The sequence below is a fragment of the Seriola dumerili genome, unplaced genomic scaffold (assembly GCF_002260705.1).
Source record: "Seriola dumerili isolate Sdu_G_001 unplaced genomic scaffold, Sdu_1.0 BDQW01001299.1, whole genome shotgun sequence".
Taxonomy (NCBI): domain Eukaryota; kingdom Metazoa; phylum Chordata; class Actinopteri; order Carangiformes; family Carangidae; genus Seriola; species Seriola dumerili.
Window position 1 is genome coordinate 2195404 of NW_019175554.1, and position 14607 is coordinate 2210010.

At 41.5% G+C, this 14607-nt stretch overlaps 1 protein-coding gene across 2 annotated transcripts in view; it reads left to right on the forward strand.

Annotated features, from left to right (window-relative positions):
- The first annotated feature begins 2176 nt into the window (after positions 1–2176).
- acsf3 (acyl-CoA synthetase family member 3) overlaps positions 2177–14607 on the forward strand; it is a 31229-nt gene continuing 18798 nt past the window's right edge. Inside the window, exons 1-5 of one of the 2 annotated variants that reach the window (XM_022767934.1) lie at positions 2177–2221; positions 3015–3799; positions 7919–8074; positions 12118–12272; positions 12989–13134. In XM_022767934.1, the coding sequence (XP_022623655.1) occupies positions 3080–3799; positions 7919–8074; positions 12118–12272; positions 12989–13134 (1177 nt within the window). In that variant the 5' untranslated portion in view covers positions 2177–2221; positions 3015–3079. The other variant, XM_022767935.1, reaches the window with a different exon arrangement.

Sequence of the window (14607 nt, forward strand, 5' to 3'; positions counted from 1 at the left end):
AAAGTACTTGCGTTTAACAGAGATACAACATGTAGATGGTCATCATAGAGCGTCCTTCATCGTTCCCCTCAAATGAACCACGCCATCACATGAGGACACACAAGTCCCTTTGCGCAGAATGAAAGCCGTGTTGTCAACCATGCATTAGTATGTGGGTGGCATGTGCCCTGTGAGGCAGTCATATGTTTACAGTGAATCTCTTGGATGAAAGTCAAGTTTGCAGCTGCAGCCTCGGAATAATTCATTGCTCCCCTTTTTACCCAGGAGGAGCCACAGGTAGTTGATGAAGTGGCAGTGCCAAGACTCCCAACTGGCGAAGACGAAGCGCAGCTGCCAGGAGTCAGCGCGGCCAGATGCCGCTGCTGATGTACCATGTGTTCCAAGCAGGGCAACAGTGTGTTTGTGTGTGAGCTGGGGTGGGAGGGGAGAGAGCAGAGTGCTTGCCAAGACATTCTCACATTGATGCCAACCTGACACATGCTTGGGCACTCCCCACGGTTTGTGTTACCATCTCAGCCTCTCTAACAGATCTGTGGGGGGTCCCCTCTTTCCCTCTTTCTCTTTTCCTCCGATGCAGTCCTTTGCCAAGATGGGAGTTGGCGCCTGCTTGCGGCCGTCCTGCCCATCAGTGGTGAGATCCTTTAAGGTGGTCTTTGCTGAATGGTGTGTTGGCAGCAGGCCATTGAAGCAGAATGCCAGCTTCTGCTTACTAGATACTCTGTCTAATCATGTTTTCGCCATAACCATAATTATTACTCCTTATGTTAGCCATGTCTTGTCCTCTCCTCTCTGACAAACAGACATATACGTGATGCTCTTCATTATCCTCCACTCTCCATCCCTGCATGTCTCTAGAAGCTGTAGATAAGTCTCTCAATTGCTTGAATTCCAGTCCCCATACATCGCATATCAAAAATATGGCCAACTTCCAGGAAACAAATCCAAAAACATGGGTCGTCTGTGCCGTATTTCGTTTCATCAGGGATGACATTCGGTCATTTTTAGGTTGAATCCTCAGAAAATGCGGCAGTGACATCTGCATCAAAAAAGACCAAAGGCTGTGCAAATGCCCTACAAATAAAGAATTCTCTGAAAATGACATATCTGCTGGAGTAGCATAGCATCCCCCTGAATAGCATTTTCCCCCACGAATGGGAACGAGTGGTCTTTGACGATACTATTCCTGAGAGTGGAGGGGAGTTCTCTGAAACAAAGGCTCCAATTTCGTTAGGAACATGCCATCCTCATTTGCAGTGTAGGGGGTTTGGGAAGGGAAGTGAAAACTTTTTGAACGTGTGCCATGTCTGTACCATTCTCTTATCTGAGGCCCGCGACTGCCAGCTGGCGGCTGAATGTGCCCACTTGCACTGTGATGATGAAGCCAGCCAAGCTAGTTGGCACACTGAGTGGTAGGACTGGCATGTGATCTAAAGCCAAACACAGCTCTGTGTGGGGTATCTGCATATATGCTGTACTCTCTCTCCCCATGTCCACGTCTCAGGTGAGTCACCTCTCCACTGGATCTGCAGTCCTTAGAGCCTCTTGATTCTGTGCATCATGGTGCACTGTTCTTTACCACAGGTGATGAATTCCTCACTCACTATTTGCGTCTTTTATGAAAACATGGGAAGGTCCTCCTTCACTGACAGAAGGGAAGTGCATTGTAGGCTATCCACAAAGCCCCACTACAAACACTGCCTCATTACCTCTGCTCTCTGGTCTTATCTAAACACAGTACATACAATCAAGTCACAGAATATTTAAACATTAGCTGTATAGCTGTATCACATGTACAAACTTGAGCTTGGAAGAACAGGTTCCAGGTACTGTGCTTTTTGCAAATGACATGCAAAAAACATGTAAATAAACTAATCTTTGGATTCACTTGATGATTTTAAAATACTGTACTTCAGTATTTGCAATTACTCCTGTAATTGCTTTTCATAATGTGAAACTGTCTATCCATATGTTTATTCTTGTACACAGGATTATATTTGTAAAAAAAAATAAGTAGATTCATCTCATTTTATTTAGTGAAATATGTTAAAGAATTAAGAACAATTTCATTAAAGTATCAGTATTTTTAAAGTCTCATTTGCCACACACGCTATATTGTTTGCGTGTAGACAGGAACCTTGTACGTGATCGTTGTTGTTTCATGTCGGAATATTCATGTCGTTGCACCGTCCGTCACTACAAGAGGTACCGGTTTTTGATTTAGGTAAGGCATTTATGAATTAATGGCAGTGTGTGTGTGTTTAACGGAATGAGGGCATTACTTGAGAAAATATAGAAATATTATTCGCTGTAGAAAGAACATTCTTGTTGTATTTTGGCTGACGTCCGCACAGTGTCGGAGTACATCAGTCTGTCACTGTCAGTTACATAAACAATGTCAAATGTCCCGGTAACCGTCGACCTGAACCGAGCTGACCCAGTCAGTGGAAATAACAAAAAGAGCAGTTCCTCAGTTATTTTTGGCGGTAACGTACATGTCAGTTCTTGTGTTGTTGTGCTTCAGACGGTTGTGGCAGTAACACAGCTACATACACTCTGCTCTATTTCTGAGGTAAACTTACTTTTATTATCAAATTTACACCTTCAAATTGCTTGTTCTGTACAACCAACAGTCCAAACACTCAACACTGCGAAGACACTTCAGTCACAGAGAGCACCGCTCTGCCTGTCTGAACACTAGCATACTGCTTCTGTGGCTCTGGAGGGAGCTTTACAAAGTCTGACAAAGTTAATCATGGTGATATAATTTCAGTTTCGGCTTGAGCCTTCGAATATTTTAACAGAAAACCTGCATTGCAAACTAAATCGTTGGACTGCTCTTCTAATTTTTCTGTTAATGAATAAAAGTGAAAGAAAAAGTCATTGCCAGTCAGCCATATTGAATATTCCAGAGGACAGTGATTATTTGTATAATTTGTATTTTACATACGGTATTTCAAACTAAGTTTGTGTGCCCCTTTCCTGGTCAACTAACAGATATTGTCTGGTATTTGCAGATGCAAGAGAGTGAGGATGAAGCCATCTTGAGGTCCAGGAGTGTATGAACAGCTGATTTTCAAACATGCTGTCAAGACTTGTTGCTGCTGCCTGCCACTCTCTAAAGTGGGCTTTGCCTCACTGGAAAGCCACTTTTCATAGAACATATTTCCCATCAGAGCCAGGGCAATGGCTACTGGGATCTGTGGTTCACAGAAGGGCTCACAGATGGACTGCAGCCCAATCATCAAGGATAAACCAGAAGCCAGTGTTTGTCAGAGCTCCAGCATTTGGAGATAAGCCTGCTATCATAGACAGCAGTGGCAGCCACAGCTACAAGCAGCTGTATTGCAGCAGCTTAGGTCTTGCAGGTAGAATCAGTACCGCTCTCAACTTGGACTTCGGGGGTCTGGAAGGAAAACGAATCTCCTTCCTGTGTGCTAATGATGCTTCCTATACGGTGGCACAGTGGGCAGCTTGGATGAGCGGTGGGACGGCAGTGCCACTCTTCCGAAAACACCCACAATCGGAATTAGAGTACATAATCTCTGACTCCCAGAGTTCACTGCTTGTGGCGGGGCATCCCTATGCCGGGACACTCGAGCCACTGGCACTGAAGCTGGGCCTGCCCTGCCTGACACTGCCTCCTACATCTAACCTGGGCACTTTAGATGGGACAGACACCCAAGAGAAGGAGGCAGCCATCACAGACTGGGCCGATCGACCAGCTATGATCATCTACACGAGTGGCACCACAGGGAGACCCAAGGGAGTTCTACATATGCACAGCAACATCCAAGCCATGGTAAGTGTTATCTTTTAAACCATAATTACATTGTAAACAAAACAAATTACTTTAAAACTCCTGGATGTCATACTCATCGGCTTCTAGTTTGATGGCGGTGGATGTTTATCTGCACCGACAAAGGTCACAACTTTGACATAGCGGAGGACGGCACAGCTGGTGCTAATGGACAAAAAGCTAATGGCTAATTAAAATAACAAGCAGTGTGGGTTGTCTGATTTTGTTTTTGTTCACCATAGTCTTCATATAATCCTGTTTTAAACCATTCACCTAATCTATAACAGCCCTGTAATATTTAATATTTATAATTTATGAAGTGTCTTCATTAGTTAATATTAATGCAAGGGGAATTTTATCCCTTTTTTCAGACTAAATATTACAAATATAAATCCATACTTTGCATTGTACTCAACAATGAGTTTATGATATTGATGTAAGAGGTAGACTGATTAATCAATTTGGCTGATATTGGTGTTGTATTGGTATATATGTCGACTGATAAGTAATGAGAAATTGCAATATAGAAATACCAAACAAGTTTTGAAGTCATTCAGAAACAGTGTCTCCAGTACATAATTTGCCCACAAGAGAGCACTGACAAGTTGATTTTTGCCCGCTCAGTATCTTCGTTACATTAAGAAAAGAATTCTAAGTGTTCCACATCAAGTTTATTTGTGTATGTTATTGTTGATGTACAAAGATGAATATTGGCTGATAAATCATTATCAGATATTTTAAACTCAAATATCCATATCAGTAGGTCTCAAAATTACTATATTGGTTGAGCTATAATAACTGATATAATATTTGTGTTGGACCTTGTAATCTACTCTCCTGCCTTTAGTTTCATTTCCTTACCTCTCCTCAGTCTGTGTCTTTACCAGCTGTTCTCTAAATAGAGGAGAAGAGAGTTGTTTGCTACTTGGATGTGACTGTGATTGGCCAAAACACATTAATCAAAATTGCACATTGTCATCGGAATATTTGGGAAGTGGGTGCTTTAAGCGCCTCCTTGTTGGTGTGTTCAGGTGCTTATAAGAAACTCAGATATCAGTGACTTCATCCATCTGCTTTTTTCATGCTAGAAGTTGCAAAGTTTAAATACTCTTTTTCATGGTGCCCATGCCTGTCTTTGTGATTTACTTGATTTACTTAAAACATGGCCTTTGAATGCAATGCTTTTTGGCAGATGATGCTTAATTATCAAATCTTGAGGTTTTCATAAATCCACCTACAAGGAAGAATTTCCAAAACTGAGACTGGTTATTAGTACAGGTCTTGAAATAAATGGAAACCAGTGTAACTGAGGTACAATGGTTAGACAGTTTATATCAGAACTTATCTGGTAAATGGCCGTTTGGTTTCACTCAATTTACCCCTTGAAATACACAGAATTATTACATAGTAAATTATTAATACACCGTATTTCATGGACTAAAATGTGCGAAACCACCAGTAAAGTATTTAACTACCTTCCAACATCTTTCTCAAACAACGGACAGCTATCTTAAATATCCAGGTCAAGGTTATTTATACTGAGAAAAATCACAAGTTTCAATGTCTGAAAGTGGCTTTTGAACTCAAGAGTCAGGCCTTTCTTGACCTTTAAGTCTTTCTACAGGATATTCCCCAATGCAGGCAGAGATTATGAAGTGACTGTCCAGAGATCCACAAAACTATCAAATAGACACATGGATTTGTTTGCATGTTTTAGAAGTGTTCATACACCCAGCCCACATCCATATCTGACTCCTTGATCAACTCATTCCTCTTTTGTTCCCGTCGAGGTTTCTAAATAATCACTCATTTATGCCATTAAAGATCTCCTCAAGATTCTCCTGTATATTTTAAGGGAAATTGACCTACATGTCCAATAGTGTGGAAAATTAAATCACTCTGAAAGACGGCAGAGCTTCATTTGTCTCTGGTTGGCCCAGGGAGGTAAGTGAGTGATTAAGTGAGTCTGTCTGTTTTCCTGGATGGCAACAACATCAGGTTGTCAGATTTCCTGGAAAGCTCCACTGCCAGGTTAACGTGAATGAATCTGTGGGACAAACCTGAAGAGAAAATAAATTTGCCAAATTTAAGCTTGGATTTAAGATGAGCTTCTGTTGCCCATCTTCCCTGTTCACTAGTTTTGATGTCTATCACAGTGTCAATATGTTTACTGGGTATTGTTTGTATCCTTTTGGGTATTGATTATTGATTATATGCTTGATAGTGCCAGACAGCAATGTAGCATTTTCTGAATATAAAAATGAAAAGCTTACATACAAGCTCCCTAACCTAATTAATGAGATACACTGTAGGCTGCGGTGAGTTTCGTGCAATATATTAGTTAAAAATGCTTGTGGTTGAAACCTTGCTGGAGAGCTGAAGAAAAAGACGATCGCCAGGAATTCAGATGACTCAGGCAGAAATATTTCACTCATCCTTGACTAGAACTGTGTTTGAACAGTATTCTCTAAAATTATGCTTTTCTCTACATCCTTATCCATAAGACCTTTGCTACCCTAGCTGCGGAGGATGAAGGTGGCTCCTTCTATACATTAATAGACATAATGGAAGCTAAACAGAAAACCACTGTATAACACAGTGAATGCCCCTATGACCTGAACCCTGGGAAAATGACTGAGGCATAGAAAAATAAGATAAACACTAGAGGTGAGAAAAACTCCTTCACTAGCTAACATCATGAACTATTTCAGAGGAGTGCTGAATGCCGTGATCACAAACTGCAGTAACATCTGTAACAAAAGACGATCCCACACTGAACTTGAGATCTGCTCTCTGCAAGTGTCTCAGAAATTCATAGCTGTCAGTTACTTTCCATTTACATTGAGAAGCACACAGTGGAAGTTTCACAGCCACAAATTATATATTTATACTACATTATCTGCATACACATGCAGTGAACAGGACACAATAACCAGCACATGTGTACAATGTAATGCAATTCAATACAGCTCTGAGGTACAAATCACCTTTTAGTCGAACTTTTCTCACACAGCCTGAACTGATGTTGACCAGTATATGCTACACAAAGACAGTGTTTACACTGTTGCATTTAAATATAATGTTTACACATTATATTTCACATGGCTTCTTCTATAACTTCAAAAACATAAAATTGGTTTAAACAGACACAATTCCCCAGTTTACTGCTTAACTATCACAACATAAGTTCACAGGGTGAGAGGATGATGACAGTACTTTCCATGACCTCCATAATCACCATATATAATTTTGACAACTAAATTAAGCTAAATGGAAAGTTAGTGAGGTTTAGGAATAAAATTAATAAAACTCAATTTACTGTCCTTGCTTGAAGAACAGAGACTTTCATATCCTTCATTCCTGTAATAACTACAGGCTTAATGAAAAATAGGCAAGCAATCCACTACTTAAAATTCAGGACTTGTAAAAAAAGACTGTATGTTGATGTGACATCATGCTGAGATACACTATTTCAGAGCATCTACAATCACAGCAGCAATCTATTATTCAAAACATAGAGATAAAGAGCAGGTTTTAGTTCTTTCTGTGCTAAATATTATCTATACTCAGTTTACATATCATGCAGGGAGACATTAATTGTTGAACAGACATACAGCTTTCAGGAGCGGTCATAGACCATAATGACTGTAATAATTTTGAGTTATTATTTTGCTGTCCAACTAAAGCCATATTTGTTACTCATAGGGATAGAGGTCTCTGGGCAAAAACAGGAAATTACTAATTGATATGTGAATACAGCAGGCTAGGAGGAAACTGCATGACGAGACCACAAAATCAAACATGACCTGAGGAGTAAGTTCGCTCCTATTCACTCCTCCACAAGACAAGGTTCAAGATCAAAGTTTATTTTATTCATCCATAAAAAATGGAAATTACAGTGGTCCCATTAGAAAGATTAAGATACATACTACCAGAACATTATAGTACAATGGTGAAGAATTCAAATGAGCCACAAGATTCGATTCTGTACTATAGATCATCACGAGATCATCATGTCTGCAACATTAGGAGCTGGTTGAGATGATTTATTTTGAAGACGATATGACACGCTGACCCCCTCCTCTCTTTCCTCCCTGCTCCTTCCACCTCTCTCCATGTCAGGTCCAGGGTCTGGTTTCAGAGTGGGCGTGGACCAGAGATGATGTCATCCTCCACACCTTGCCGCTACACCACGTGCATGGCATCGTTAACAAGCTGCTGTGCCCACTCTGGGTGGGCGCCACCTGCGTCATGCTGCCTGAGTTCCAGCCTCAGAAGGTCAGGACTGCACTTTATCTCTTGTCTTTTTCTTGTTCTCCAACTCTTTCTCTTGGTGCAGTTTCATGAACACCTATGAACAAAAGAAGCAGTTGTTCAACTGTAATCTAAGGAGGCGACTGTATGACAGTGAGGCTGAGAAGTACTTCAGATTTAGAAGTCCTGTATGGACAAAATGCTGCTGGGTTGAAAAAGACCTTCAGCTCTTTCCACATAAATCCCTCTTTCTCTATGAGTGTTTCCCTTTCCACTTTTCTTCTTCCCTCTTTTCTCTCCGCTTCGTCTCCTCTCCCTCTCTCCTTCTATCGTCTCTCCTCCTCCTCCTCCTCCTCTCTGCCTGTCAAACTAAGTGTTTGGGGCTCAGTGATGAATTGCCCTGTGTGGCTTTGTATCTGACCAATGCCGACTCACGGCAGGGGCTTAAGCAGCAGATCAATCGATGAGCTGACATTGAAGGATGATAGTGCTTGTTTGGCCCTGGGGAGGGAGGGGAAGATGGGGTGCTAAGTGTGTGTATAGAAGTGTGAATGCACGTTTTTCAATGTATGTGTGGTTTTTTTTTTGTATGTCAGGACCTCTACAGCTTAATGGCAGTGAAGGTAGATGGAAAGGAAAGGTCTTTAAAGGACATATGTATCTGTCAACACGAGCATTGCAACACTATTATAGCTATCAGTATTCAACTGTTATCCTTGACCTTGCGTACCAAACCACAAAACCCCTTCTTTCACCCTCAGAAAAAAGCCTTTATTCTCCTCCTCCTGAAGTTACAGTACATTGATGAAGTGATCGATAGTCTGTCTCTTCTTTCCCCTAAGATCTCTGAAGGGTAGCCTAGGCAGCAGAGACCGGCATTGATTTTTACTGATTTTGCCTAGAGATAGTGGAAGAAATTTTCACTGCAGTAATTGTGATCCAGTAAATCGCAGATAAGTCTATTTCAAGCGTACTGTTTCAGGCTGACAGGGGCAGATACTCCTCCTGGGGTTCATACAGCACCAGTCTGATTTTGTTTATTTAAATCCCCATTGACTATTGCGTCACAGCAAGTTATATTTAGATTAAGCATAAATAAGTAAATTATTCATTCAACAGATTAAGAAAAGTTATACTCAAATGTAATATCATAGTGCATCAGTTCATTGCGTTCTAACAGGTAAAGGCATTTTATTAAGTAGCCTGGTTGATGAAGGAGTTACTTTAAAAGTATCCTTACACACTTACATCTGCCTGTTGTATAATCCAGAGTCAAAATTGATATCTTTAAAGTGATATTTCATACACCAATGGTTTAGGTTGGACAAGACATGGGGGGGGGGGTGAAGCATTTGGCTGTGTTTTGGCTTTATGGGAGGCAATTTAAGTCTATAGTACTAGGCTGTCGGGCATCCATCACTTTTGTCCAGACAAAAATATCTCTGCAAATGTTGGATGAATTCCCATGGGATTTTGTACAGACATTCATGTTCTCCAGTGCAGGAGGCTTACTGGTTTTGGCAATTCCCCCACTTTTACTTTATTGCTACCAGCAGATCCGACTTTTCATTTATCCTGTGAAATATTTTAACATCTACTCGATTTATTGGCACAAAATTTGGTACAGACATTCAGTCTGTTCCCCAGAGGATAAATCCCACTGACTTTGGTGGACCCCTGACTTTTCCTCAACATGCAGTGAACATTTGTGGTTTTGAATGAAATACCTCAACAATTATCACTGAATTATTGAAAGGATTGCCATGAAATTTTCTTTCAGACATTCATGTTCCCCTCACAAATAATGTAATTGTAATCACCCCTGACTTTTCAAATTTCAGTTTGCTCAATACTCTGGTACGTGCCTGAATTCCTGAAAAACCAGACGCTCCCATCATTTGCCGCTATACTATGTGTTTAGCACTCATTGCGAAATGTTAAAGTTTGACCTAAAACTAAGAGGGTGAACCTCCTAAACATCATATGCATCAGCATGTTAGCTTTGTCATTGTAAGCTTGTTGGCATGCAGAGATTCACATTCAGCTCAAAGCACAGCTGTGCCAAAGTACAGCGTCACACAGCCACAGCATGGCTGTAGACTCTTATTTTGACAGTGTCACCAGTACGATACCAGACTTTCTGTACCATTACCAAAACCATTTTTTATTACCTAACCTTCAGATATATAAAAATATTCTTCTTGAACATAGTTTTTTTTTTAAACCAAAAATAAGCCAAATGCATCACCATTTAAATGTGTTTTAATACAAGCCACTGTACAAAAACTTTCTAAATAAATCTGAAATTAGCAGCATTATTATAGCTTATCGAGGGTAAACAGCTGATCAATTATGTAAAGGTCTGACCAAGCTTCAGTGCCAACTTTTGATACCTGACAGTTTTCTATACTCAGCACTACGGACCTGTGACGTTCAACATCTAATCCTTCTCAAGAAGAATTGGCAGTTGTATTGGAGTCTCATGTTGAGTGCAGGGCTGAGCAGCTCATAGAGTTGTTTAGGATGCAGGCCGTGGCTTTGGGTTCTCACCACATCCTGTCCCCTAGGTGCAGGCCAACTCTTTGACAGACATAAATTGCCTTCCTCTCCCCTCCAGACTGGACTTGATGGAAGCGCTCCACTGCACTTGATAGACACCACCCAGAATGGTCAGGGCACACTCAGTTAATAATCTTTCTCTCTGCATGGAGTTTTATTCTGTATGTGTGCAGGTGAACTGTGAACGCCTGCAATTTTTACATCAACTTGAAATGGTATTGTGAGGAATGGCATATGGATTCGATTAGACTGTTGACAAATCTTAATCATCTCAGTTTTATTTGTCTATACATTTCAGGTATGCTTGTTTGCTAGAAGCAGAGGAGGTGAGCGGAAGGGAAGTTAATAGGTAATAGATTAGAGGAGTCTACGACGAGGTGACTCAAAGGAGAAGTGGAAGGATGAGTTTAGAAATTTCTGGCACATTAAGAGAGATGTGGTGTTACTGTAGGTAAGACCGATGATGGGAGAGACTACATCTTTCTGTGTGTGTGTGTGTGTGTGTGTGTGTGTGTGTGTGTGTGTGTGTGTGTGTGTGTGTGTGTGTGTGTGTGTGTGAGAGAGAGGGTAAGAAAGAGGGCGACTGCAGAGGCAGCGAAGCAGGAAATTACGAAATGGAGAGAGAAGGTAAGTGAATGTGAGATAGGGAATGAAGGGAAGAGGTGAGAAAGAAAGATGAAGGGAGGATGCTGGGTCAGAGATGAAAGTAGAGAATGAAAAAGAAGCACTTGGGAAATGGAGGTAGAATGAAAGGAGAAGAAGTGAGGATAAGTAGACTGAGAGGGGAGGGGAGACAGCTGGGGAGGAGCGTTTGTCTCCCAGGGGGAGACGGGAGTTAGAGAAGCTGTCGTTCACCTTCACTTAATTCATGCTGTCATCCCATCCTCCCATCATCTACTGTGATGTACCCAGACTACGTGTGTGTGTGGGATGAGGTGGAGTGGGTGGGGCGGCATGTGTAAAATCGCTTTGTCCTTGAACGAGTGGGTTTATATGATATTTGAACAGTATCTTTATATGTGAATGTGGTTCACGGTGTATGTTTATGCCCATCAAGCCTGCATGTGAGTTTAAAGCAGCATGCTTGATGCAGTGGAGGACATGAGTGGCTCCTTCTGTAACAGTCAAAAAGCACATTTGTCAGAAGTAGCCTTTTAACTGGCCCACAGCAGTCTGCTATTTTCCTCCCTCTGACCTTTACAAATCCTGACTTTTTTTTTCTTGTCTTTTTGGCATTGTGTTGACAGGTTTAATATAAGGTCGCTGTCTGGACTTTACTCTGCCATTTACATCAAATACAGAAAAAAAAAAGTAACTTTTTTTCTATCACATGCTGTAATGGAATGAATCTGGATGTAATAATTTAGTTTGCATGGCCCCATCCATTAGATACACTGCTTTCCTTTTCACCTTTCCTTATCTCTGTCCTCCCTCCTCCCTCTTGTGTTATGCTTATCTCTCTCTCTCTCTCTCTCTCTCTCTCTCTCTCTCTCTCTGCTGTGTCGCAGGTGTGGGAGATGCTGTTGAGCTCCAAGGCTCCCATGGTTAATGTGTTCATGGCTGTGCCAACTATCTACTCTAAGCTGATCCAGTACTATGATCAGCACTTCACACAGCCTCATGTCAAGGACTTTGTCAGAGCGGTCTGCAAAGAAAGGATCAGGTACGGGCTGCGGGATCAATGACAGACAGCTTACTCATGGGTAGATGTATTTGTGGATGCATGTATATGTGTGTATATACAGACTATACACTATGGCCATGTGAACCTGACTGAACACGTGTCAGACAGAGCTCTTCACCACTATCAGTGAGACTGAATGAGGGACTGTCTTTTGGAAGAATGGTGTTCATCCCTCCAGCAGAGTTTCAGAGACGTAGCATCTATGTCATGGAGGACAGAAGCTGATCCACAGATTCGTGTTTACTAGGACACTTTACGTCAGAATAGCGATAAGGGGTATTTTATTGCCCCTTGATATATTTTGGGTTTCTTTTCAAACATTTTTTTATGTTGTTAGTATCATGCAATTTTCGACGCGGACCAGTGGACAAATTCCCCTACTCAATGACTGATCAATATCTGACAAAATGTGCACCATGGATGCACAAAAACGATCTTCCTAATTCTCTTTGACATGTTTTACCCCTTTTTTTTTTTTTTTTAAATTTCCAGCTATTTCATAAACTTTAAAGCCCATCATTACGGTGAACCCCTATTAATTTCCAGTCCTAACAGACTTAAAATTGACATGTTTGAAAAAGTTATTATGGCATAGTAAAAACTAGAAATGTGTTATTTGGAGCCTGGAGTGTTTCCCTCATGTCTGGTCCTCTCTCTCTCTCTCTCTCTCTCTCTCTCTCTCTCTCTCTCTCCAGGTTAATGGTTTCGGGCTCGGCTGCTCTCCCTCTTCCCACTCTGCAGCGCTGGGAGGAGATTACAGGACACACACTGCTGGAACGCTACGGCATGACCGAGATCGGCATGGCACTGTCCAACCCTCTCAAGGGCCCACGCATCCCAGGTACACAAGTTTGACTGGATGCTTATATACTTCCATACAAACAAGCATGGTTAAAGGTCATACACAGACCATCTATGTTTCAGAGTTATTTACTCTGCCTCCCTCTGGTTGAGAGCAATAATATCAATCGACCCCGGGTGTAAAAACAATAACAGCACTAACAAAGCTGAAAATACAGGCCTTGGTCTTCTTCCAAGCAAAATGTGGTGAGGTTACAAGTCAACTGTCGGATCAGCGGCAGGAAATGAAGCCAGAACAAAACGTTTTTTAAAGACAGGTTTGATAATCAGCAGTTACTCAAGCTTGAAAACTCTGTCATGACTAAACAAACCAAGAGCAGCATTTCCTCATGTGCTTTTGACTGGCGTGAACACCATCACTGTAAGACAGGTTAGAAAACTGCAGTCTATAAACAACTTTGCTGATCTGTTGGTGAAATCTTTAGGCATCTGTTAAAATGGCATCAGAGTTGGTTAAAGTCCTCTAGACATCATAGATTCGACATAATTCAGATGGCTACTTTATATTTCAAGCATCCTCTAAGACCTTATGGACATATTTCTTGATAGAAAGTGGACAAACATGGTGAAAAAATGCAATCTTTTACTTGCACTACAGCCATATTATAAATATAATGCCACTGCTGTAACAACAGCGTGTAAAATTAAACTCTCTGGGATTATTTTGCACTTTTCATCGAAGAAAGGAAACCGTTTGTATAACAATGCAGTCAGTAACTGTTATTGTTCCACTACCCTCACCAGTTTGATTCAGTGCTTCGGCTTCATGTGTTGTGTTTTGATCGTAGGCAGTTTTCTCTGGTGTGATGTCAGGTAAAACCCCACGATCCCAACTACACCTCCCTCACACATGCAGAAACAAAGGCACGGTGGGGAAATGAGGTCAGACTAGCGGTGGTTGCTTTCTTCTCCTGTCTTTTCCTGTCCTCCCTCCTTCCTCTCTTTCCCCACCTTCTCCTTCCCTTCCTGTTCCCCAGCCAACTCTTCCTCTTACAGGTAAAGCTAATTAGCTTGCAAGTGGATCGGGTAATCCTCTGTCTGCTGTTTTGCTGGGGCATTGTTTTGTTTGTTTGTCAGCTAATGTTTGGTATAAACTGAACAGGCTTTGTTTGATTCCTCTCAGGTGATTATTAAGAATGGCTTCAAGAGGTCTGTGGTTGTATTGATGTTTCCATTGCAGCGCAGAGACTTGTGGAAGATGTGTGTACGTTTGTGTGTATGCGTGTTTGTATCTAGGTGTAAGTGTATGCAGGCATGAGCTTGTGGCTGTTTGAGTCAGTGTGTTCCTGTCTTGTCTTTAAGTAGGTTAAAATGGATCAATAGCAACCGCAGGAAACACTCTCAGAGGCATAGTGGAGTGGAGTCACCCTCTCTCTCCCTCCCTCACACACACTCACTGTCGTTTCTTTCTGTCCCCCGCCAACTAGGTTGCAGAAAACTCATCGTTTTTATA